The sequence below is a fragment of the Acomys minous genome (genome assembly GCF_964271855.1).
Source record: "Acomys minous genome assembly, chromosome: 12".
NCBI lineage: Eukaryota > Metazoa > Chordata > Mammalia > Rodentia > Muridae > Acomys > Acomys minous.
Window position 1 is genome coordinate 547,947 of NC_140493.1, and position 25,412 is coordinate 573,358.

Genomic DNA, 25,412 nt, shown 5'->3' on the forward strand with positions numbered 1-25,412 from the left:
TGAAGAGAGCTAAGGGTCCCTGGAGGGCAGAATTAGCCTGCTCTGTCTCTCTGAGACTTATGGTGCAACAGAGAAGAAACTCAGAGAAGTGAGCCTACACATTCCACATTCCAACTTCTCAGGGTAGAACTAGGCAGGTAGGCAGGGTGCCTAGAACCTTCTAATATTCTAATAGTTTCTAATGGTGGTCAATCAGAGACTGAGCAAGATCCTAGACAAAAGTCCTAGTGCAACTTTCCCAAGTCTCATGTTCTTCACACACACACACACACACACACACACACAGAGAGAGAGAGAGAGAGAGAGAGAGAGAGTCTTCCTTTAGCCTTAGGAGTGGGAGAGGGACACGAGTTGCAAGGCTCTGTGAGACTCAAGAACAAAGTTATCTATCTCTGTGGTACTTGAGTCACACGCAACCTGCAATTTTTGGGAAACTCCTCGAACTCCACTATAGCAGCCCAGGCAGATCTTATCAGAAAGAGCACACCCCCAGGAGTTACAAAGAGCCAGTGAAAGTAGAGCAGGCGGGAGATTTGACTTCTCAGCCTTCTAACAGTCCTATCTTCTATTAGCTCCCTAAGCCCCACCCAGCTTGGCATCCTCATTCTGTACGTCCTTCTCACTTTCTACCTGCTGTTGTTGCTCTCGCTGCATTTTGGAGGAGGCTCAGAGTGACAGTGCTGTCCTCCCAATGAAATGACACAGAACTGGGATGGAGAGATGCCTCAGAGGTTAAGAGCACTGGCTGCTCTTCAAAGGTCATGAGTTCAATTCCCAGCAACTACATGGTGGCTCACAACCATCTATAGTGAGATCTGGTATCCTCTTCTGGCCTGCAGGCACTACATGCAGACAGAACACTGTGTGCATAATAAATAAATAAATCCTTTTTTTTAAAAAAATGACACAGAACTAAAGCAGAGATGCTTCAGCATCTTCTCCTTCAAAAACAGCCCAAAGCATCTAACTCAGGATTAAGAGAGACATTATACTTGGACATGAGAAATCTCTCTTTCTGGAGCCCGTGGGAGCAGAGCAGATCTGCTGTCTTTCCTCGCCCATCATGTAATCAGGTGAGCCCAGTGTGACGTGTCTACACTGAAGGCAAGGCCCCCTGAGGAAACACGTTCTAAGGAAGAGGGGCCCTGACGTCTCATCCCAACCCCCACCCTCATAGCCTGTGGCATTATTCCCAAGTCAGCCCCCCCCAGAAGACAATCAGGCATTTCTCATTCTTGCATCCTACCCATAATACTTACAGAGGAGGGCTTAGAGCCCCAGGGAGAGTGCCTACCCTCTAGTTCATGGGGTGCAGAAGATCAGAGGTGGAGGCTGGGGCAGAAGAATTCCTTTAGAAACTATCCCCCAACACAACCTTGGAGATATGAAGAGAATGCCTCGGCTAGACAGCAAACACAAGCATTTCCTTTGTATACACATGCTATGTTGATCAGAGTTATTTTGATTTGCTGATTCTAGTTTGATCCGCATAAATTCAATGTCAATGTGTCTTCTGGCAGGATAAAGACGGGAACATTATATAATTTACCTTTACATGTATCAATATATGTATATTTTGAACCAGGGTCTTGAGCATGCTAAACACATGCTCTACCACTGAGCTGCAGTCTCCAGCCAATTTTATTTTATCTTGTTAAAAAGAAAGGAAGGGAAAGTGGCTTAAACAAACCCGTCAGCTGTTGAGTACGGAAGCAGAGGATTCTTTGAGTCCACTCAGTTTTTAAGACTTCCCTTAACTGATTTAAAGTCGTTTTACAAACTAGAGGTACCAAGCATAATTTTCAAAAACCATCTCCACTTTTGCTACCTTCTCCAACTATGCTTGAGGCGTCCGATCAAGCTAATTCCTGGCGCCCGTCCAGAAAGTTAATCTTTTAACCGTTCTACCTGTCCCTAAGAGGATCGCAGGTGAATGCAAACTCCAAAAACCTTAAGGGGAGGGGAGGGGGCTGAGTACGAAGCAAGAAGCAACTTAGAATTTTAATTCGGGGGAGCTGTAGTTCCACCCGGAATTTGCTCTGAAGCCTAATTCAGGGTCAGGCCAGCATATTAGGCTGGCTCCAGATGCCGAGACAACTTCAGATCCCCGAAAAACTGGGATTTTTAATGCCACAAACAACTTTGTTGGAAACCAGAAACGCCTCAGAACAGCTTCTAAAACTGAAGGCGGGGCTGTAATCTGTTTAATATAGCTCCTCCCCTGCACTTTTCTGCTCTGGTCTTACTAGGGCGGACCCAGGTCCTTAATCCAGGACTGAGGAGGAAGGAGGGAAGGAGAGAATACCGGGAAGGGAGGTGGCCCGGATCTAGACACTGATCCAAGCACTTTGTTGCTGATTGGTTGATGAGGGCATGTGACTCCCCTAAACACTTTCCTGATTGGTTGTTATGCTTCTTCTGGGGGTTGAAGACCTAGGAACAAAATTAAAAGCTTTGAGGGGGGGTAGGCTGGGGCATCTTTGGCATCCGATTGTTTGCCCATCCCCCCCCATCTCAAATTTGTTTAGAAAAGAGGGTGGGAAAACTAAGAATCTCAGCTCCCTTTTGTGTTTGCTGTTTTCCAGGTGAAATCCTGCAAAACATTAAATATACATACATACATACATACATACATACATACATACATACATACACACACATGCATACGTATATATGTGTGTGTGAGCCCGTGCATATATGCATGCTTGTATATAGGCTTGACCAAAACAACGCATTGGGAGAGAGGACCACTTGTGAAAGAAAGAAAGAAAGAAAGAAAGAAAGAAAGAAAGAAAGAAAGAAAGAATTTTGAAATAGAACTTGTGAGCCTGAAGATTAAAGGGGCAGAGAAGTATTGAATGCCCCCAAGAGATGCTGTGTAAATCCATAAAACATAGAAACATCCCCAGCTCCCCCTCTACTCAGAGAGAAAGAGAAAGGGCTGAGCTGGGCGGGCAGGGAGGGTGCTGGAGTGTTGCCAGGGAGTGCAGCTTTGGCTCAGGCTCAATTCTTAGTTAAAGACCCTTGAGTTCTGTTGAGGCCCTGGGGGGACCCAAGGAAAGGAAGAGCAACTCCCGTCTTCCTGATGCTTGGGTCAGAAAGTTTCCACAAGTCCTCAGGAATCACAGACCGGTGGGAAGCAGAGTAGAAGACGACAGGCAAAAAGCCCCAAGGAAGAAACTTTCTGAATGGGCTCCTGGATAGTCCTCAACGGTGAGGGAGGGGGTGGAGGGAGCAAGATCAGGGTCCTAGGAGAGGAGCCCTCCACACCGAGGCCTGAGCTTTTGGTTTAAGCACTGGTGGGATATGGTAAAGTTGGTTCCTGCTGTGCTGTGCTGCTGTAGGACTGCCCCTCCCCACAAAGCAGGTGCACAGACTCCTCTCTGCCAAAGCAGCCCTTTCTTCTTCTGGAAGATTGCTCCGTCCCTTCTGTCTCCTCCCCTTCCCCATCTCCTTAATCCTCCAGCCCCTGTACAAACCTTCCCGGTTCCCAGCCAGTGCACAAGGTCCCTGAGTCCACAAGCCACTCTCCTGGATTAGCGCCTCCCCGAAACCTCCTGGGAGGTACATCTCACAGGTGTGACCGGCACCTGCCTCCTGCTTCTGCTGCCTCTGTCACTCCTTGAGGTAAACCCAAAGGGAGCCCCCAGGGTACCCGCGCACAATCTGGGTCCTGCTAGTTCCACCCCTAGGGAGCCACATTCTTTTCTCTCCCCACCCCGGGTAGGGAGGCTTTCCAGAGCCTAGAAAATAAGTCCAACACACATTTTTCTGTACGCTGACCTAAGACCTCTAGGTCTTCAAGGCCCAGCTTTTTCTAGGCAAGGCTGGGCCTGCTGAGAGGGACTAAGTAAGCACTGTTGGGGAAAGGTATAAGTCTTAAGGGGCCCAGACACACTCAGGTCCTAGACTTTGGAGGCTTGGGTAGCTGCCCACTCAGGCCTAGTGGTGAGACTTTGAGATCTGTTTAAGCAGCAGTTTGTGGGTTCAGAAACCACACAGCTGCCCTTCTCTGCTCCCCTCCCCAGCTTCCCCATCCTGCACCTACTCTTGGCTAGTGGCCTCTCTGTGGAATGGGGGACTCCAGAGGCTCTTTGCCCTTGTAAGAGTCCCACAGCCAAACAGCCACTTTCTGGCCCTGGCATTCCTCCCAGCCCACGGGGCGGTCAGGAAGACCTTGCAAAACTCTGAAGGCGCAGGGCCTCTTTCTAGCCAGGCAGGCGAAATGAAAGCTGTAGAGGAGAGGCCTGATCTAGGTCCTCCATCTGCCTGCTTCCTAGGAGCGTCCCTTTTTCTCCCGCCCGGGCCTGAGGAAGTCTGCGAGGAGATAATTTTTTTTTTCCTTTCTCGTTTCCCCCCCTTAATGAGTGAGATTCCTCTTCTTTCAAGTTGGGGAGGGAGTTAGGTAAATGCAAGAGAGAAAGGTGGGGGTGCGAAGAGAATTAACTTACAGCAACGGGCCGACCCGACCGCCTGGGATTCATTTGCGAAGATGTACCCTCTTTCACCATCATCCCCAGCGCCGTAATCCCCTCTAACTGCCAGGCCCTCTGTCCTAGCATTAAACCTCACCAGCAGCTGCGTGGCTGGACAGTTAAGATTATATATGATGTAAATATATTGTGGGTTTGTCAGCTCTCCCTACACCATAAAACTTGGTTTAATGACATCACGTGGTTCCCCAAGAGCCACTCACGGGCTTGCCTCCAGGCCATTCACATAAATAACCTCCAAAAGTTTCAAACTCCTAAATTCACATAGAACCTTTTCCTATTTCTCTAATGCTCAGTTACACTAAAAAGCCCTTGTGCCGCTTGCTCCTTTGCCCCCCGCCCCTTGCAGGGTGGGGAGGTGGGGAGAAAGTGGATCCTTATTTATTTACCTACTTATTCCTATAAGGACCCGATGCGTGTTGATATTTTTTTCTTCCCATTTTTCTCCTCTCTAATTGCTCAGAGTGGGCGGTGTCCCCTCTTCTCACTCCCCTGGAAGGTAAGTCATGATTCTTCCCCCTTCTTTTCTGCTGCCAGAGTGGGTGGGTTCCAGTGGAGAGTCGGGGCTCTACCATCACCCTTTGGGACCCAGGAGCCCCATCCACTTACTCTCCCAGAGCAGGGTTGAGCCCTGGAACTTGAAAGTTGTCCAGGGCAGCTTGGTGGGGTGGACCCTAAGCAGAAGCTTCTGGTTCCAGAAAGAAAGTGAATTTCTAGGCCTCACCCACCCCCAGTACAGGGGAGGTCTGAGGCCTCTGGCTTTGTGTCTTCTGCCTCGGTTGCCTCTGTTGGCACTGCTACAGCCCTGACCGGACAAGGGCTCAAGCCTACGGTAGAAAGGAGGAGAGCTGGTAGGCACGGTCCCCTCCCCCTCCATCCAGTCCCCCTTCCCAAGCCTGGGCAAGCTAAGACAGTTCCTCAGCTAGCTCCTCCAGGGAATAAGAGGTTTAGGCCTGCGGTGGGCATGGGGGAAGGGAGGGGGCAAACAATTCACAGAGGGCTGGTGAATTTTGCCAGGTGGGTCTGAGCAGTATCACCACTACTCCCTCCACTCAAGGCCTTGACTCACCAACCCCTGCCACGTGTACCCCTGGGGAGGCTGGAGCTGGGTGCCATAGCCACTTCCTTACTTAACTGTTACCCATCCAGGCCGCCAGCACATTTTTCATGCTTCAGGGCTCACCCAATAGTTTTACTCAGCATGTAGAAAAAATTAAAATAGCTCCCTGAAGAAAATCACACATTTTATTTCAGAGAGAGTGTATGTATAGAAGCAGAGAGGAGAGGAGAGGAGAGGAGAGGAGAGAGAGAGAGAGAGAGACAGAGAGAGAGAGAGAGAGAGAGAGAGACAGAGACAGAGACAGAGACAGAGACAGAGACAGAGACAGAGACAGAGACAGAGACAGAGAAAAGGGGAGGGCAGGGCAGGGCAGGGGAGAGGAGAGGACTTGGTTAGGACTGAGCTGCCTGCCTGAAAGGTGCAAGTTGAGGGGAGACTTCACCTGTGCTCTAACCTTGCCTGAGCACAGAGGGGAGGGAAGGGTAGTAGTGGGCGCAGCTCAGCAAACAGTTGCTGAGACCTCCTATACTAAGCTAAGCAGGGGATGAGGACAGGCTCTTGGGTCTTCTCAAAATGACAGACACAATAGCTTCGTCAGCAAGATGCAGGGAAGCCATCCCCTTGGTAAATCCAAGGAGCTTAAGCACTAATAATCATGAGAAGAAATCTCCCTGCCCCTCCCCAGAGCCACTCTTTCCCTTTCTGCCCCAAGTGTAGAGCAGCTTTTAGCCCAGTTTCAGGTCTGCACACCTCCAGTGTGTGGGGGGAGGCCTAGGCTTGACTCCAGCAGGCTGGGGAGGAAACGCAGTAAAGTTTTATGGACCCTTCCCACATTTGTTTCTCCTGGAAAGTGCTTCGTCTCTAGAGCATCCCAGGAGCCTGGAGGGGAGCTGGGCAGAGCCTAGGCCAGCCCCACCTGCATGAACTGTGCCCCCTCCCCTACAGGCCTCCCTCTCCCTCCATACAAGAATCTCACAGACTGTGATGAATTGTGGCAAACAGACATGATTCCCTCTCTGTGGGTCTAGGTAGCTTTTATTCCAGTTAACTGTGCTTCAATCGGCTTAGACCCTAAAGACAGGGAGCACTCTGTCTGTTGTCTCTAAGGCAGGCACACACTGCAGGTTGCATTGCCTGTCCTCCTAGTCCCCCTTACCCTAAACACCCCTTTACCAAGTGGCACCTACTATTTCTGGGAGTCCGGCTGCCATCAAATATAGCCCTAGACAGAGGACTCGGCCTTTCTTTCTTCTATGTCCAGAAAGAACCCCCAGGCTCTTGAGAGCCAGAAAGGTCTGAGTTAAACCAGCAGAGCCATGAGTTCCTAATTCCTGGCATAACTGCAGACTACAGACAGTCTAGAAACCTTAAATCTTTTTAGCTTAGGTGAGAATAGGGTATAGAAAAGTGTCAGTGCCTTAGACAGCCACAGCACGAGGGAACACCAGTGCAGGAGCCCTCAAGAGTGCTCCCTTTCACGCCAGAGTCCCTTCTGGGCACCATGAATGGAGACAAGAACTCAGTTACATTCCCCACTGATGCTGCTCCCAGACAGGTTTTAAAATATATTATTTTTAAAGGGACGGCTTAAAGACTGGGCCTCTCCATACACCTTGGAGCCTGACACATCTACTCAATGGATGCCCTACACAGACAGAAGTCATTGCATGTTTAGTCTTGTCCTTTCTTCATCTTTATTTGATATGACAAAATATAGTTTCAGGAAGGACCTGGGGTCAATAAATAAGTAGGCAACTGAAATGGGGCAGGAAAGTGAGAGAGTCGTGGCAGGATATATAGGTTAGCAAAAAGCCTCAAGATCCACTTGCTAGGGTCCAAAGGCAAGAGACCCCCCAATAGTTGAGCTAGCTAGCAGGCTGGGACTGTGAGCCTGAGAGTGCATGCAGCAGGCCAGGCTGGGGAGGTTCAAGAGTTTTGGGGAAGGGGTTAGAAGATTTGGAGGGAGCAGGACAACCTCCACAGCTACAGGCCCACTCTCACTCTTTTCTCTCTTTCATATGCAAATCGTTAATAAGTAAAGACAAGTTTAGAAGCCATAAAGGTTAATTGCTATAGGAAAGCACCCGAAGTCTGGTCATAGCCTCGGCCTGGCACAACCAGCCTTTGGCGGCCTGGCCAGCCTAAGCGGGAACAAAGGAGGAGGGCGAGGTGGAGGTCGGGGCGGAGGGATTACAGCCGGGCTGGTCTCACCTTAACTCAGGCTGGCCAACCTAGGCCTGGAGACTGAGGCTTATCCAGCACCGGGCCAGTAATACACCGGAGCCCTGCGGGCAAACCGTACAAGAGTGTGCCCTCGGCCTGGGGTGCTCAGCTGAGCTGAGGCGAGACAAGCTGGGCAGGCAGCCCTGCGGAGCCCTGGGTCGATGGGGATGCGGAATGCCAAGGAAATGCGCTTTTGTTTGGGAGGCCCGGAGCCAGTGCTCCAGCCTCCTTCCCAAAATCTAGAACGAGGAAAACCTAAAAGGACAGGCGGCGGCGCAGGCACCAAAGCCGACTGGGGTGCACTCTGCAGGGGCTCCCCGCTTCCTCTAAAGACCCTCTTTGTTCTTCATTTTGGAATCTTTCTTCCACTTCATCCTGCGGTTCTGGAACCAGATCTTGATCTGTCTCTCGTTGAGACACAAGTTGTTGGCGATCTCTATGCGCCTGCGGCGAGTGAGGTAGCGGTTAAAGTGGAATTCTTTCTCAAGTTCCAGTGTCTGGTAGCGCGTGTAACTGGTTCGGGACCGCTTGCCATCCGTTTCTGGAACATAAATCCCCCAAGCCCAGGGGTGAATAGCGAGCACCGCCCCAGCGTCCCTACCCCAGTCCCAGGCCCCCACCCGTGGTCGGAAGGAGTGGGGGTGAGCCTGGTGGGACAGGCCAGAAGGGCCTCCAGGCGGGCAGGCCGGGGCCCGGGAGAAGTGCCTCTGCCTGGGCAGGAAACTTTCCACCGCCGCCTTCACTCTGCGGCCGGAGGGGCTGAGGGGGGATGGGGGGAAGAGGGAGACCCAGGCTCGGACCGAACAATAAGCACCCTCGAGATCCGAGCACCGGGGACCCCCCTCCCGCCCCTCCCGAGTCGCTGGAATCCTCCGGAGCCGCGAGCACCGGCCGAGCTGGCTCCGCAGGGGAGGGAGGGAGGGAGCCGCGGGGGGATCCCCACTCTGGAGCCCCATGCTCCTTACCCTTCAGATCCCTCTATTTTTTTAACTCCCTCCCTCTCCCCCAAAAATTGAATATTGCCTTTTATACACGTTTTGTTCCTATGATCCAATTATGTCGTCGTAAATTTGGGCGCACACAGCCTCTAAGCCTTTTAGTGGACAGTTTTACGAGCCATTGATGCCTGGATCGTAAAATTTATGGCCGCAGGTTTTTTTTCTTTATTTGCCCCGCATGGCCTATAAAACCCAGGCGGACCCGAGCGCGCAAAATGAAGTCCTAAAGTTTACCGTGGCTCATGTGCAGTTTGGTCATCCACGGGTAAATCTGTGGCGGGGCCGGTGGCTGGCTCAGTCCGGCGGGCTGCCCTGTCTGCGCCTGCTCCTCTTTGATCTCCCCACTGCTCTTAGCTCGCTCCTCCAGCGCTGGGCGAGCTGCCTTCTGACTGTACATCCCGGGGTTCAGAGGAGCCGTTTCATCTCTGCCCAGAGCGTGTCCCGGAGCGGCTGCGGCGCTGCAGGCGGGGCGGTCGGGGTGAGCCCGGGGGTTGGCAGCCATGTCTACCCCGTGAAGAGAGTTGGAAGGCGCAGGCGGTGGGAAAGTGATGCTTAAGTCCAATCCACCGTAGCAGTACCTGGATGCCTGCACCTCTGAGGCCGATCCATAGTTCCCACAAGTTTGCATGTTATAGGCAGGGATATTGGGGCTCTGCTTATAGAATGAATTGGCTACGTAGGAGCTCATGGCGGGGAGGGCCCAAAAAAAATTTCTGCACCCTTTTTGATTAAGGGTGATTTGTGACTCTTTGAAGTTGAGGGGTTTTTTGTTCTCCAAAGTGCACAATTTATAGGTGGAGATATCTCTTTCTTTATCCTATGCGCTCTTCCCAAATAAGGGAGCCTTAAATAGAGTCACGTGACTGGAGCGGCCACTCATAAATTTGGCTTGATGACCTCCGGGAGGTTAGTGATGGAAGCCGGCGAAACGCATCTTGATATGTTGGCAAAGCCCAACGGCGGGGGGTGGGAGGGGGGGGGAGAAGCAAGGGGGAGAAAAAAATGGTTCTTGGAATTGGGGGGTAGTCGGGACAACAAGCTCACAGCGACATCTGGTGCTGATTCGGAAGAATTGCATCCTGAGGCATCTCTTGGCCTTCTGGCAGCTGGATGGTAGAGAAGTTGCCTGTTGGACAAACTAATACTTGAGCTGGTCTTTAAATTTCTTTTTAAATTTGAGAAGAGATGAGGCCTTACTTAGGATTTACACGGGTGGTTTTGCGATGGATATTGCCAGTTCCCTACCTCCAGAGCCTTCCAAGCTTCAAAGATGACTGGGGGGGGGGGGGGGTTGGGAATAGCTACAGCCCAGGGTAGAGAGCCAAGAAGGCTCATCTTGGGTTCCCTAAACTTCACGTCAAAGCCTCTTGCTTGGGAGGATTGGGCTCAGTTCTGTTGAAGAGGAGCTTGTCTTGTAGGTTTGGGGAAATCAACTCAACCCCTAGGAGGGAGACAGGGTCCCCCAAGAGGAGGGTGGGTTCCTGAGTGAGCAGAGGCAAGCTGAGAGGTCCAGAGCTGAAAATCCCAGGGAGTCTCTGGGATGGACTGAAGATGAGGACCCAGGTGGACTTGGGTAGACTTCACAATGTCAACGTTCCCGTGTGTGTAACCAGACCCAAGGGGCTGGAGGACAGTTCTACAGCTCTGTGTGATCCTAATGGGGTACTGATGCCAGATAGTTCAGACAGCAAATAGATGGCCCCCAAGAGCACAGAGGGGCAAAATTGAAACCCCCACAAATATTATGTGCAAGGCAGTGATAAAGGCCTGCTTGTACTCTTTTTGGGGGTAGGCCCTTAGTGGAGACTTCCCTTCAAGCTAGAAGGCCCATAGGGAGGGGGCTGGGCAGGCCAGGAGCCTGGGCAACCCAAAAAATCTTCAGCCAGGGTCTTTTCAATCTTTGGGTCCTTGCCCCTTCCTTGCTTTCTTAGTTCCAAATCCCACTCTCTGCTGCCTGCCTTTCCCCCAGGAACTCTCTGCCTCTACAAGGAGCCCCCATCTCTGCTGTCGGAGGCTCTGGAGGGGGATAGCGGCAGGGACCTGGAGAGTCTAGAAAACTCAGGCGTATTTTTTTCCCTTTCTGGGCACACACACACACACACACACACACACACACACACACACACACACACACACACACAAAACCCACCCCCACCCCTGCCTCTCCCCTAAGCCCACTCAGGTTTCTCTGCCGAGGCTTAGGGGAAAGAAGGCTGGAGCCAAGAAATGGTTAGGGTCCTACTGAGCCCCTCATGCAGCGCTAGGTCTGAGGAGAAGGAGGAATTTTGTCTGGCGGGTCAGGAGTCCCAGTACAGGCCAGAACTCAGTTTCCAGTCTTTCTCTTTTGAGATGTCCTTGGATCGCTCAGTCCCTGCAGGCCGACTCGAATCCCTCCGTCCTTGGGTTTCCAGGGCGCCTCAGCCACGTTTCACAACAGCCAGCTTGGCGGGGGCGAGGGCTTGCTTGCTGGTCCTCCTTCTCTTCACGGTGCTGGCAGAGGGTGGGGGCGACCCAGGTGCTCGGATCTGGCTCCTTTTCTCTCCATTTGAGCTCAGAAGCCGAAGATCCCTGGCTCCTCCAGACAGGAAGAAAGGCCTGTGTAGGGATTGGAGCCCAACCCGGCTCACTCAGGCTTCCCGCCCCCAGCGAAAGTCCAGGAGGCCCCTTTTCCTCCTTTTCTTTTTTTGGGGGCGTGTGTTGCTCCGCGCAGAGAGGGTCCCAGAGGGCTTTCAGAACCCCATGGCGGTCTGGAGAACCCGGAGACCGAGAGAGAACAAGGCTCGGCTGCGGGGCAGGCGAGGGGCTGGGAGGGGGAGGGTCGGGGGCAGGCAGGCAGGCAGGCGGCGAGCTGCAGGGAGCTCTGCTGGCTAGCCAGCGAGCGAGCGAATGAACATACAGGCGGATTATAAACTTTTAAAAATAATATCAGTTTTATTAAATATTCGAGAACGGATCCAGAGGTCGGATTTATACAGGAGGATAACACGAGGGAGTTTATTTATTTATTTATTTATTTATTTTCTCCTACTGACTAAACAAACGTCATTCACTTTTTTTCTCTTTTTGTTATTTTCCCTCTTTTTTTTTTAATCCTTTTTAAAATGAGATCGGAACACTGACGGTGCTAAACATAAATATAAATACAGAGACCACAAATACAGCTAGAAATATTCACACAGAAACGGTCACAGTTCGTAATATGCCATAATGACCCCCAGGAATCTTTAAATACAATTTGCCTGGACTGGGCATTTGCTGGGGCAAAGGGGGCCAGGCAGGGACTGGGGAGAGGCCCTGGGGGTTGTTGCGCAGCCAAGGCGCGCCCTCCTGAGGCCTCCCGCCCTCCCGGCTGCCAGGCCAGGCCCTGGGGCCCCGAATGGAGGCCCCAGGCCCCGGAGCCAGCTCTCTGCGCAGGGGGGCGGGGGTGAAGGGCGTCGGAGGGGTGGGAAGAGGGGCTACGGCTCACTTGGAGGGACATCTGTGGAGTCTGAAGCGAGGTTCAGGGACCGAGTCCCCTAGGCCTGGACGAGGGAAGGGGCCTTGCAGACAAGCCAGGAAGGAGCTAGTGAGGGGCTAGAGGAGCAGGAGGAGGCGCGTGAAGAGAGTTGTGCAAAGAGGAAGGGGGTCCAGATTTCAGGTCCACGTCTGACTCCCTATTTTGTTTTAGGAAGTCACAACACATCAATTGTGCCAGTGATAAATACAGAGTGTGTGATTCGGGGAGCTGGGATGAGCAAGGGAGGACAGAGGGGTGCGAGGGTAGCCCTGGTCACTCTTTCTGCTTCTCCTCTTCTGTCTCTTCCCGCTTTTCCTCTTTTCCTCCCAGGCTGTCGGCGGTTGCCCCTCCGCCGCCCCCTGAGAGCGTGGACGTGAGATTAGATTCTTTTTTCCACTTCATCCGGCGGTTCTGGAACCAGATTTTGATCTGTCGCTCGGTCAGGCACAGAGCATTGGCGATCTCGATGCGCCGGCGCCGAGTTAGGTAGCGGTTGAAGTGAAATTCCTTCTCCAGTTCCAGAGTCTGGTACCGAGAGTAGATCTGGCGGCCGCGCCTCCGGTCCGCTCCGTAACCGACCCCTAGAGATCCGGGCACAAAACACACTAAAAACAATCAGCAAGGCGTCCTCTGCAGACATTTTTCGTCTAGCAAAGTCCAGACCCTCTCAACTTGGCCCACAGCTCTTGGCCCCTTCAGGCTCTAGCGTTTTCCCTTTTGCTCTGCCCCACCCCCACTGGGGGTACAGCCAGAACCCCAACTTCATTCAGTCCTCCCACAAGGTGGGAGATGTGTGTCCCAAAGAAAGCTGGGGGGCGGGGCAAAAAATCAGGCAGAAAGCTGTCTGTCTAAAAGCTGATTTTTAAAAACAAATTCTTACTACTGGGGATAAGGGTCCCATCTCTTAAGGACTGGGCTCCCCCACCTTCCCCAACACCCTAGCTTCCTGGAAAGTTCTCCCCACTTCTTTGCCCTCTCCTAACTCCCTCCCTTCTCTCCGGCCTAACTAGACTTTGGGGGGCTCCCCCACCTTCTGTCCCCTCCCCTCATTCCCTGCCCTGTTCCTGCCCCCTTAGCTCCTCTTGGCGCCCTCCAATCCGTCAGGGACCGAGGGGGCCAGGCCTCTGCGAGCCAGCGCGGGAGGCGAGCAGGGGGCCCTGTCTCGGTGTCGGCGAGGAGACGAGCGTGATTGTTTTTATGGGGCCATAAAAAACTCTCTCCGCCCGTTCTTCTAGGGAAGCCGGTCATAAAGCCAGTTCAGTTTATTTAATTTATATCTCGGAGCTGTAAAACTCACCACTGTGCGAATTCATTCGCTGCATCCAGGGGTAAATCTGGATACTGGCTTTCTGGTCCTGGGGCGCAGTCCTGCCCTGCTCAGAACTAAAATCCTGAGCGATTGAGGTCTGTGTGTTATGTCCTAAGGTGTTTTGTCTGCAGTTTGAGAGCATGTCTTTCTCCTGGTAAAAGGAATTAGATCCATAGTCATACGGCCCCCGGCTGGAACTGAACACGACATTCTCCTGTGGCGAATAAAAGGGAGTCGAGTAGATCCGGTTCTGAGCTACGGCTGCTCCATAGGTCGAGAAATGCCTCACTGGATCATAGGCGGTGGAATTGAGGGCGACGTTGGGGAGGACGTCCTGGCCCCCGGCGAGGTGGCAGGATAAGGAAGGGTTAGTGAAGTAGGAATTCATCCCTTTGCCTTTACCTGGTCGGGCTATGATTTCTTAAATATTTATTTCTGTCTCCAGTTTGTACTCGGAACTAGATGGTTATAGGGACGGCTCCAATCCAGGACAGACAAAATGACAAAGTCAGCTGACCCCCTTGCAGCCAATCACAAGCCAGATGTCAAGAAGGGAGAAAAAAAATCGCTTCTGCTTCTGTTGATTCCCTAGTTGAGACTAAGTGTGTGCTTTGAAAGTAAGACTTGGATTTCTTTTAAGAATATATATATATGTGGGAACCGGCTGGGGGCGGGGGTGTGCAGGTCCGTGAGCTAGGCCTTGTTCCCTGCGGAAGGAAAGGTCTAGTCCCAGGAAATCTCTCCGCCCTAGCTAACTTTGCTGTGCTGTGACTAAACATAGGGCAGAGAAATATTTGTGTTTTCAGTCCAATTTCATCTTTGTATCTGCCCCTTTTCTAAAATTACATCCTGGTGGCTTCATTTGAGAAGATCCTTCCCAGTGGAAGGAAGTTCTCAGAAACTCTAAAAGACGTTCTGTCTTGACACCCATGAATTGAGTTCCCATCACTAGACAGCATATTTTTCCAATAATTTTTTTAAAGGAAAGGGAAATTTCCTGAAACATGCGCACAGCGGAAGACGGTGTAGCTAAGAGTCTTGGGTTAGGGGCTAGGGGGGCAAGTAGATCTAAAGGGTGAGACGTTTAGACAGGGTACAGTGGGGGTCCTGAGGTGAACACTTTTGCCTCCTAGCCTTCTGCTCCTCCATAGGACCTACCTTTTGGGGAAACTCTTGCAACATTTTTTTTCTCAAAAGAAAGCAGAGGGAGGGGGGGAAGAGAGAGAGAGAGAGAGACTCTGAAGTTCTTTCTGGAGACATCAACTCCTGTTTATGTTGGTGAAAATTTATTATTTGAAACAGCCCCAGCCAGTGGGGCTGTTTCACACAGGATGCAGCCTGAAGGGCGAAATTGGTGGTGCTCCAATGGACGGTTACCTACCAGCAGGCTCTGCTCCTGTTCAGGTCAGAAGGCCCTATCTGCTTTGGATTCACTGCCCTGTCAGGGGAGATGGCCCTGGACTGGAGCTGGGAGGCTTGAAGACCCTAGGAAAGGATTCCTGGAGAGACCTTGGGTTCTCACCCCAGCCAGGCACCTCTGGCTTCTCAGCAGTCTTACCTCCATTTTCTCCCCCACCTTGAGGCTGAGAAAAGGGAGGAGAAGATTAGAAGAGAACAGTTTTGTAGAGGAGAGAGAGAGAGAGAGAGAGAGAGAGAGAGAGAGGAGGTGAACGAACCAAAACATCAGAAGGTGTGCAGCTGGGGTTTCTCTCTGATTAATCCAAACTGAGTCTGATATCAACATAGGCTTAGAGCTGACAAAGAGAGGATGGTGAGGTACATGCAGGAAGCAGTGAAAGCTCATATTTTTCTCTCAGTAATTTTTTTTTGAGACTGACTATAACAAGAACCCGGATGTCGCCCGGTTTTATGATCTTTTCCTTCTGTGTAACAAAGCGGAGTAATCAATGGGTAGCAATAAAGCCATAAACGAGACTACACTGGGAAAAAAACTCATTTATTCATTTTCTGTAACGTTAAGGTTTCCCTGGAGTGTCACTAGGGGGTGGGGGGGATAAAGTTTTGAACCCAAAAGCAGACAGTGTGTAGGAGCTAGTGCAGACAAAATGTTAGTTAATACATGAACCTCTTTAGGGGGTTGGGGAGTCTCCCTGTCAGATTTGTGTTGGCTTTTAAAAATCCAGCCCCTGCCTTTGAAAAGGAGGGAAACTGGTTGGAATTCAGAAGAGTAGAGGAAAGATCCCTGTAATTATGGAACTTTATACCCTTGCACTGCACTATTTTAGAGGATAAAGGAAGAGGCTTACAATAAGAGGTTTTAAAAAGTTATCTCATCTGGGGGTCACCTGGCAGTTACCCCCAAACACAGAAGTAGTGCATTGCTTTTTGCTTTCTATTCCAACTGTACTCAAATTCATGGCATGCCTGGACAGAGGTTTCCAACAGCTGGCTGGGGCTTTAGTCCCCCTAGAGGGCAAGAAGTAGGGGGAGAGATAACTGAGGGCAGAGTACCCTGGGGCTGAGCTAGGAAACAAGTCAGTGCACCCCTGGACACCAGTAGCCTCTTCCAAAGTTCCCAGCCTCCTGTCTGCCCTGGGGTAGTAGTGTAATAAGTAGAAGCCAAAGAAAGAGTAAGATGCCCCCTATTTCAGAGTGTGATTGCTAGAGGGATAAATCATGTCAGTGCTACTTCATTCAAGATATTACATTGTTGCAATGTAAAACAAATTGCATGATAGAAGGTAGGGTGTCTTAATGAAGTTTTGCTTTCCATGGGTGTGGACTTTTGTATATTTTAAAATCCTTTTTATGGGTGTTGGGGGGGAGGGAGGGACCTTAAAAGAAAGAGCTTTAAGGTAATTATGTGCTACAACACACACACACACACACACACACACACACACACACACACACACACACACCAAGGATGCCTGAGTTTCCTGGAGCCCCTCCCTCAATCATATCCAGAGATGAAAGGGGCCTCAAAGTTGGGGAGGTTCTCTTTGGGGGCCTAAAGGTGGTAGGCTCAGGGGTGGGCTACCTGAGGAGCAGAATGTAAGTCTCAGGCCCCGGAAAAGTTAAGTGTTTTATTACGTTCCTAAACAGAGGGCAGATCCTGAAAGGTCTCCTCGATTTATAATGAACAGAAACCAGCTGCTGGGGGTGGGGGGGTGCGGAAAAGGCAGAAATGCTACAAGGGGGAAGCCAGGGGAAGCAGAGACACAAATGTCCTGTGACTCATTCCCCTGCACCAAAGGGAGAAAACCCCGCTGCTTTTAGTTAGACCTTTAATTATGCAGTTTAGATTTACTGAGAAGATTCGCTCCAAGGGGGCAAGCCGGTCAGATGAGTTGGATCTTCTCTCCTTGGGACTTTTCCCCCCTTTTTTCACCTTGTGTTTTCCCTTCCCTTGGCAAAAGATTGGGTTGTCTATGGGGGAGGGGCTGAGACTTGAATTTTTTTCTAAATATATTTATATTTTCCTGTTAAATTTGTTTGAAAACAATTATGGAAGCTCGTCAGCAGAAGTAAGAACAGATGTTTTATTAAAACTGCAGTGCAGCTCTGTAAATATGCACGAGTCTCGGGAAGGAGGGAGGCTCCCCGTTCTTTGGTTCTTTGTTTCCATCCAAACAAGCCTAGAGAACTCAAGAGAAGCCTCCCCATCAAGCCCGCCACCCGGTCTATGCAACGTCCTGGGCCTCAGGTCTTCTGAATTAGGCATTCAGAGGGAACTTGGTGTCAAGAGCAGATTTTCGCTTTGGGAAGCTGTAATTACTGGATTCAAAACAGAATATTAAAACTCAGAAAAGGAATAAAAGGGGAAAGTTGCCAATGGCCGCTCCAGTCCTCTGTCTGCCCCCCCCCAATCCAAAACACATGCCTTCCAGGAGCACTAATTATAGGAGAGGAATTTACTGCCTGCTTCTTGGGCCTGAGTGGGTGTAGTCACTGGCCTGGAGGCTAAGGGCTTCACCCAAGCTGGGGCATTCAGGGGTTTCCCCCGATTTCAGTCTTGCCAGATCTAAGCCAGGGAAGGCTGTGGGTGTCCCTAAAGTTCTGATCTGGGAAAAGAATGACGGGAGGTTCTAGAATGGCCACGGCCAGGCCTCACCTTGCCTGCCGCCTTTGCTTTCTCCTCTGTTCTGGTAAACGCTGTAATTTTGTGTGTACAGACATCTGAAGTGAGCCTGAGGAGGTCTGGGATTTTTTTTTTTTTAACTCAGGGATATTCTTTCAGGAATTTGTGTTCTGCAGGTCATCCTTCTCCCTAACCCCCGCCCCCCCCACACCTTTGCGAAGATGTTTGTGACTGACGCCAGCACAGCGGCACAGATGTACTCAGTTCCTGGCCACGGAGGCCAACTACAGCTCGCTGCCTCTTTACGCTGCTCGCGCACTCCAACGCTGGAGCGGGAGCCGCTGGACTCTAAGCTCCCTCGCCTGCCTGGGCTCTTGGCTGCCTAAAAGCCACCACAGCTGCGGGGACCCTGCCCCTCTATCGTCTCAGCTCTTGATTTCCAGAGACACAGCACCCCCCCCCCCGCCCCCGTCAGCCCCTTTTGTGCCACTGGGTGAAAGCTGAAATCCCTCTTAGAGAGAAAGCTGAGTTCAATAGTTGCCCAGTTCACATCACAGTCGCACTATTTGGTTAAGGCTTTGCTGTTCCAGAGTTCAGCTAGCTGTATGGGCTTATGACTAAATTAAAAAAAAAACACGTTAAAAACCCTGTATTCCAAATGTCTGGTGTTTTGTGAACAAGCCCCTTTGATCTCCGTGGACCTCTCAGGAAAAGAATTGTAAAGAGATCGGTGCAGGCCAGAGAAGCTAAACACAAGGCTTGGGAGTGCCAGAGCACAGTTCACCCAAGGGGCTCCCAGTTTTTCTGAGATGTGGCAGGGAAAGATTTTTCTAACACACACACACACACACACACACACACACACACACACACACACACATCCTTAGTACATACAGTGCATTCCAAAAAGGAATGCTCCTTTCAAATGTCAAGCTTAGAGACATGCAATGGGAGTTGGGGGTGTCTGCAAGGAAGGGGAGAAGGTGGAAAGGACCATATGGGGCATGGCTCAGGCCTGTGCTGTGATTTCCTGCTTTTGAGCTAAGAAGAGGTTATGGGCTGGAGTGGCTTTGCCGCAGCTCAGCGTTGGAAAACAAGGCACACCGCGCTCTGCTAACTGAGGGGTACCTTCTCCCCTGCCTCTTTCTGTGAATCTCTGCCTGGCCTTTCCTAACTACTACACAAACCCCCACCTTTGCATGTCTGGCTTCTGTGGCTCTGACTTAAAGTCCAAAAGTAAAAATAGGCTCCATCACACTTTGTCCTGAAACCCCTTCAGGCTTCATGTGAAAAAAAAAAATATATATATATATATAGTTTCTGGCTTTTGGGGGCCAGGCCCTCCTTGAGCCTTCTACCTTGATGCCAAAGCAACAGAAATGTCATCTGGGGGGGGGGGAAGAGGGGTCTTATGTAGAGCATTTCACACCCTTTGAGAATGGAGAGTTCAGCTGCCTTAGGATATTTCAGGAGGGCAAAGCAAGTGGCCTTACTTGGCTTGAAAATAAAAATCAAGACCTTGAATATTTAGGGTACTTTGTATTGCTAAAATAGAGCCTCAGGAGAGGGTCAAGTGAGGAAGAGGGGCAACAGGAAATGCGTTGTTCCATGCAAGGCCAAAGGAGCCCCCAGCTTTTTGGTTTCTCCTCTGGTTCTGAACACAGATCACTCACTACTTGGGACCATTCTGCAGGTTAATGAGAATTTAAAATTGGAGAACTTGGCATTCATGACGTCACAGTAAGCTGTTGTATGGAAAAGTGTGGTAAGATGTATAGATAGATCTATACATCAAGATATATGAACACAAACAGGAAGCCTCCTCTCACACACACCCCATTTCCTCCTGCTCTGACTTTTCTCCCACTCGGAAATAAGATGCTGTTATGTTCTGAAAGAATAAGCCAGCAATAAAGCATCATTTTTCTATAAATACGTTTATCCTTTATTATCAGCAGATCTGAAAGAACCATTTAATTCATATACTAGTGAAGAGGGAGGGAGGGAGGGAGGGAGGGAGGGAGAGAGAGAGAGAGAGAGAGAGAGAGAGGGAGAGGGAGAGAGAGGGAGAGAGAGGGGGGAGAGATGGGGTGAAGGGAATTAATGTCAGAAATAAGAATATTACTTATTGCAATGATGCTATTTTAGACTTGATAGCCAGGAGCAAATTAAAGGCAAACACTGACCCTTGTGACTCTCCATTTGGCAGGATTGGGGGTTTATAGGACACTTGCGAAAGGGGCAATTTAGTTTTGTAGAATTTGCTTAAATTCACTGCTATTTTGGGGGACTGAAAAGAAATGAGGGAAGATGACATATTTTATCAAGTTTTTATTAATCCAGCTGAAAACCCAACTGCCTATGTCTGGGAGAAGCCTAACGAAGAAAGGAATGAAGGAGCCGAGCCAGGAGGAGGAAGAGGAGGAGAGGAGGGAAGGGGGTGCTGAAATGTTCTCAGGGTCTGTAGCCCTCTTACCCACTGGTTACCAAGGCTAAGGAAGAAAAGCTGTAGAAAAGAGAAGGAAGGCTTGGAAATCTCTCCAACACCAGGACACCAGGAGGTTTATGGCGTCTCTGTAATTCCCCCTTCCCATAAACACCGGCCCTATTTTAGGACAATTTCTGCTTTCTCCCTTCAGAAAGGGAAAAAGAGGGAGCCTGTCAGGGTAGGAGGTTAGGGTACTGAGAGGGGGCCGGGAGTTCGAAAGAGCCTTGCACTTTGTTCTCCTGAGCGATTTTGCTGGTTTGGCGGGTTTCTGACGCAGGGTGGCAGCAGACAAAACAAGTAAACAACACACAGACACAATAAACAGGGTCGGCTGACCGCACCGCGGCAAAGACCATGGGCTGCTTGAGGGGCATGGTCCTGGAATACTGTCACCCCGAAGTCTGTGTGGCCAGGGCACGCAAGCCTGAGTTCCCGAGGAAGAAACTAGGAAGAAAGGCTGTGAACCTCCTGGAGCCACAAGTCCAGGCAGCAGCCTGAGTGTCTTGGGAGCAGCACAGAAAGCCCACCCAGTACTGCTTCCTTCCGTCCTCACTTTCACTTGTTGGGGCTTTTCCACTCACATTTATATCCCCCTCAGCTTTGACTTTTTTTTTTTTTTTTTGTAGGCCAATTGATTCCCAGCTGTGGCCCATACTCAGGGCTCTAGGCCCACAGGCCAAAGGGACTGGAGCAGCTTGGATTGTAGAGGGGCCTCCACTAGCCCTCTTCTCTCCTAGTGGGCCTCAATGTAGTTCAGGTCACTGACAAGATTAAAATGCCCTACACAGCCCCCCCCCAACACGCACACACATGAGTTTCTAGATCTGGGTACCTATAGGATCTTCCAGAACTCCTGTATGCTTTACAGACAAGGAAATCTAGGGTGGGGTAATGAGCCAGGGAGGCAAAGGGAAGGAGAGCTAGTCACTCAGTACCCTTGCGCCTCCTGCCTTACCTTCCCTAGGAGCCTCTTTAAGCACCTAGGCCTGCAGCAACCTAGACTCCTGCCCAGAAATATTAGCCACCACCAGCCCTTTGCCATCCCAATGGAGGAGGCTCCTGGCCTCCAGGGCCCAGTCCTGGTGGCTCGGAACTGCCCACAGACTCGACCACGACGACAACGACGACGACCATGAAAAAGCCCCACAGACTTCACTTTCAAGACGGTTGGATTCTCCTTGGGAAACAGCCTGTGAGTGGGCAGACTTCACAGGGAGGGAAGGAGAGACAGCAGAGGCGTTTCTCAGGCCAGAGGCTTAGACAGCGAAAGCAATAAGCCAAAGCCCTTGTAGCTTCTTTGGAATTTTGGAAGCCACATACTCCCAGTTCCAGCACACACATTTCTGCAGAGCCGTCCCCTCCTCCCTGCTCTCAGCCAGTGAATGCTAACAAAATTTTGCATGCACATAAAATGGTGTTGGTCAAATATAGCCACAGTAATATACAATTAACCACGAGGAAATGTGAGTCTTTATATATTCTTCCCTGAGTAGGAATCTGCATATTTGAGACCATATATAATAAATATGTAACTCCACCAAGCCTGGCTTCAGAACACAACCGTTAACTCAACAAGGTTGCCTTTCCGAACCAAAGTCACATTCTGTAAGAAAAACAGCCATCAGACAGAGGCGAGAAAAGGTCTATTCTACCCATTTCTGCCAGGAGCCTGGCCTGAAATACAAAGGGTGGCAGGACTTAGGAAACCTCTTAAGGGGCAGACCTGAGGGTGCCCAAAAGGTGATCTCAGAGGTAATGTTTCTGGGTCCCCGGGTTCTGGGGAGGTTGCCAAAAGCCTTGACCCACAGAATCAGCATTGAGCGCGCAGAGTCCTTGAGCAAAATTCTATTCTTGGCCTCCCTGGCTATTATTAGACAACCAGGAGCGCTCTCCTGCAGCGAAGAACCACATCCACACAGAATCTGGCCTGCAAGGAGGCTGACGATTGCCACCAGTAGCCCCTCTCGTGCTACTGCTCCGTTTGGAGCAGCCAGGGAAAAAGAAAGAAAGAACCCGAGCAGCGGAAAAGCGAAAGTAACTGGCGAGCAGATTTCTCGCTGTGTTGAGGTCTGGCTTATCCCTTGGCCAGACTGGAAACCCAGGGCCAGTCACTGACTGCCAAGGAGGGCTTTAAGGATAAAGGGTGTAGCATAAAGCGGGGTGGGCTTCAGGACTGTAGCCAAGAAGAAACAGGAAATCAATAAAAATATAAAAACCGCCTCAAACTGGTGTTTTTGATGGGTACTCTAGCACCGTAGCACCCCGATATGGCTATTAGCACATCCAGACAGATCCCCCTGTAGGCCTAGAGAAATGTCCCCCTCCTAGCCCAGGCCCGCCCCTCGGATGGGAGGGGGCCTCTAACATCCCAGGTGAATCCACACTGGTCTGAACAGCCTTCTCCAAAAATGGTTTTCTTTTGGGACGGAACAGAGGAGACTTATGCCCCCTCGAACGAACATCCCCTCCCTCCCTCCCACGTCACTGCGGCCATCCGCAGGGACAGGGTCCGAGAAAATGCAGGCAGAAGAGAGAAATTGCGGCCTCACCGATCAGCGGTTCCCACAGCATGCCAGGAGAAGGCTGACTTTGGGGCCTCCAGGACCCCTCCACTGTCTCAACGCACTCCCCTGGCCCTTTTCTGGTCCCACGGACTCCGGTCAGCCCCAGCCTGGCTTCCCCGGGACATCCGCCTAGGGGCCAGGCTCCAGCGGGCGGGAGAGTGCGCTGCAGCCGGAGCAGGCGGCGGGCTGGGCCCATTTGGGGAAAGCCAAGCGTTTTCTCGGTCGTAAACAAGGAAAGCGAAATTAGCCCCTCGGCAGACGCCTCTGCCGACACACCAGTCCTATTGGGGGGTGGGGTGGGAAAGGGGAGAGAAAATGCCATTTCTTCCCCTGGGAGAATACCTCAGAGGCCTTTAAGTCTACTGGAAAAGGGGGATTTTGGGGGGGGGCTGGAGAAGGGAAGGTGGTTGTGGGGGCAGGGGAGGGAGGATTCACCATCGCCTTGGACTCAAGGGGTTTGATTCGAATGAAATCGAACTGTATTTTTTAACAATCTGATAAAAATGGGTTCTCTAACCACTGTGCGCCCCCCCACACCCCCGCGCCGGGTCTGGGTTTAAACAGGAAATCGAGCTATCCCCTCCCCCACACTGCTGGGCGAAGACTCTCGGCGGAGCTTCTGAGAGAAGAGGGGCGGGGGGGGATTGACGCAGACCGAAGGTGTGAGTCTGTCTCCCAGTGTTCGAGTGTTTGGGCCCTCGCCAGGAACTTGCCGCTTTCCCAGATCTAAGGTGTGTCTGTTTGGGTGTGTAAGCATTTTGTGTGCACGCCGCTCTTTATAAGCACACTAATCTCACACTCACAGGGTCTCTTCGGACCCAGGCCTGGGAGCAGGGCGGAGTCATATATCAAACTGCAACAGTCAGGGCCACGTACATTTGGAAGAAATTAAGCCACTATGTTATGAAACCATATGTGTCAAGTTAAGATTATACAACACGCCATTAGCACCAATTAATAGGAAGATCCAAGACTCTCCCCGCCACCTTAGTCTGACTCCCTTACCAAGGGAAACCCACCCACCTCACCCATTAAGTGCCCACGGCCTTGCAGCACCCCCAGGCCCTGCAGGCAAGGCCTGGCCTATGCTCGCCCAGCCTGAGGCCCCCCTCATTCCCACCTCCACCCGGACAAGGCAGGTTCTAATTTAGAGCAGCGCTGCAAGACGCGGGAGGAAGTTAGGGCGGCATCTTGGGTGGGGTGGCCGCAAGTGGGTGTAGGGGGAGCCGGGCCCGCGGCACGGATAGGCCTCTTTTCTCCGAGCACAAGATGGCTTTTGAGCGCAGCATCCCCACCCCCAACTCCTTCCACTCGTAGCTCAGTGCACCTCCCACCCTTCTATGCGCCAGGGTGGGGGCGGGAGCAGAGGTGGGCAGACTCTCTCCCCTTGGCTGACGCGCACCAGCCACCAGCCTCCCCCTCCCCCTAATTGCCAATTAACAGGCTCCGCCGCGCGCCTAGCTGCGCCCGCTTCCTGCTCCGCAGCCCGGCCCTGGGCTCACACTGCGCATGTGTGAAGTCTGGCTTCCAGCTCTCTGGGAAGGAGGGGGCTGCCGGACCGGGAGGGGGCTCTGGAAAGTTTGTTTGAGGGTTGAGGGGCTGACATTGCTTAGGGGGCAATGGGCCCAGACTACATATTCTCTCTCTTGCCTTGAAGTTTGAACTTCCAGGCCACCACGTCCCACTTCCATCAGCCAACAGCAGTCAGCTCTAACAAGCGGGTACAGACACTGGGCATCAGGCAGAGGGCCCGGCGCCCAAAACCAGAGACTTCCGCCCCGCGCGGGCCAAGATCCCCCCCAGGACCCCAATTTCAGTGCGTAAGGACACCAGGACAAGACATTCTCCCCACTGCCAGTTGCCAGTATTTCAGCTTTAACCCAGTCCTCCCACTTTACCTCCCCTTAATTACCCACGCGCCCACCCTCTCACCGGCCCCCTCTTCTCTCTAACCAAGACAAGCCATTGCTGTCCTTATCTTGAAACCGCCACCCAGCTACGGACCATTAGTTACATATTTGAACCAATAAGGAAACACTTACCGGGCGCTGCTGTCACTCTCCCTCTCTCCCTCTCTCTCACTCTGCCTCTCTCTCTCCCACTCTCTGTCTCTCTCGTCTTTCCTCATCCTGTGCGGTTGCCGAGCCTCTCTGAGCTCCACACACACACACACATATACTTTATATAAAATTAAAAAGAAAAAAAAGTCCTGTTTAAAAAAAAAGCCAAATAAAATTAAGGAGAGCAGCAGGGAAGGGGCAGCTGGGAGAGGGGAGGGGTGAAGGCGTCGGCAGCTCCCGATCTCAACCCCCACACCCGCGTACCTCCTGCCCCTTGGGGGCCAGAAGGTCGGGTAGAGGGAGAGAGTGGTGAGGTGCTCTCAACTCCTGCCTCTCCCCTCCCACCCTGCCCTCCCCAGGTGCCCCAGCTTCCGGCAACTCCACTTGGAAGAAAAAAAATAAATAGGGAAAAATAATTATTAATCAGATCAATAAAAAAATTACTGGTAATGAAGGGAGCGCCCAGCGCAGGTTTCCCTGGCAATGGTTAGGCTCTTACAGGGAGGACTGTTCTGCGGAGCGCTCGGAACGGACAAACCACAATAAAAAGTTCACGTTCATGGATGGAATCCACATGACTTCTTGTGGCCAATCCAACTTGTGAGTCGATCGTAAACTTTTATTACTCAGCTGTAAATTTTCTGCAAACAACCGGGAATGCGATGCATTTGTGTAGCGT

At 51.4% G+C, this 25,412-nt stretch overlaps 3 protein-coding genes across 16 annotated transcripts in view; all 3 read right to left on the reverse strand.

The window, feature by feature from the left end:
• Nucleotides 1–25,412, reverse strand: part of HOXC4 (homeobox C4) — a 61,628-nt gene that overhangs the window by 13,360 nt on the left and 22,856 nt on the right. For 3 of the 13 annotated variants that reach the window (XM_084748606.1, XM_084748607.1, XM_084748619.1), the window contains exon 1: nucleotides 22,659–23,664. The exons of 4 other annotated variants lie outside the window; for them this stretch is intronic. Coding sequence is in view for 2 of the 9 variants with exons in the window: in XM_084748605.1 (XP_084604731.1) it covers nucleotides 24,716–24,801 (86 nt within the window). In the remaining 7 variants the exon portion in view is untranslated. Of the gene's footprint in view, nucleotides 1–4,451; nucleotides 4,526–22,658; nucleotides 23,665–24,715; nucleotides 25,396–25,412 lie in introns of those variants that run through there. 6 more of the 13 variants (XM_084748605.1, XM_084748620.1, XM_084748618.1 and 3 more) reach the window with 6 other exon arrangements.
• HOXC5 (homeobox C5) lies at nucleotides 5,454–9,824 on the reverse strand. The gene is made up of 2 exons (XM_084748625.1): nucleotides 9,009–9,824; nucleotides 5,454–8,317 (listed from the first exon to the last, which is right to left on the reverse strand). Exons 1-2 carry the CDS (start codon nucleotides 9,460–9,462, stop codon nucleotides 8,103–8,105), a joined length of 669 nt encoding a protein of 222 aa, XP_084604751.1. The 5' UTR covers nucleotides 9,463–9,824; the 3' UTR covers nucleotides 5,454–8,102.
• On the reverse strand, nucleotides 11,686–14,052 carry HOXC6 (homeobox C6). Of its 2 annotated transcripts, none has more exons than XM_084748623.1 (2): nucleotides 13,568–14,052; nucleotides 11,686–12,875 (listed from the first exon to the last, which is right to left on the reverse strand). In XM_084748623.1, the coding sequence occupies exons 1-2, from the start codon at nucleotides 13,965–13,967 to the stop codon at nucleotides 12,544–12,546; spliced, it is 732 nt and encodes a 243-aa protein (XP_084604749.1). In that variant the 5' UTR covers nucleotides 13,968–14,052; the 3' UTR covers nucleotides 11,686–12,543. The 2 variants fall into 2 exon arrangements, with proteins under 2 accessions (XP_084604749.1, XP_084604750.1); XM_084748624.1 differs by having other exon boundaries at nucleotides 11,686–12,851; nucleotides 13,568–14,021.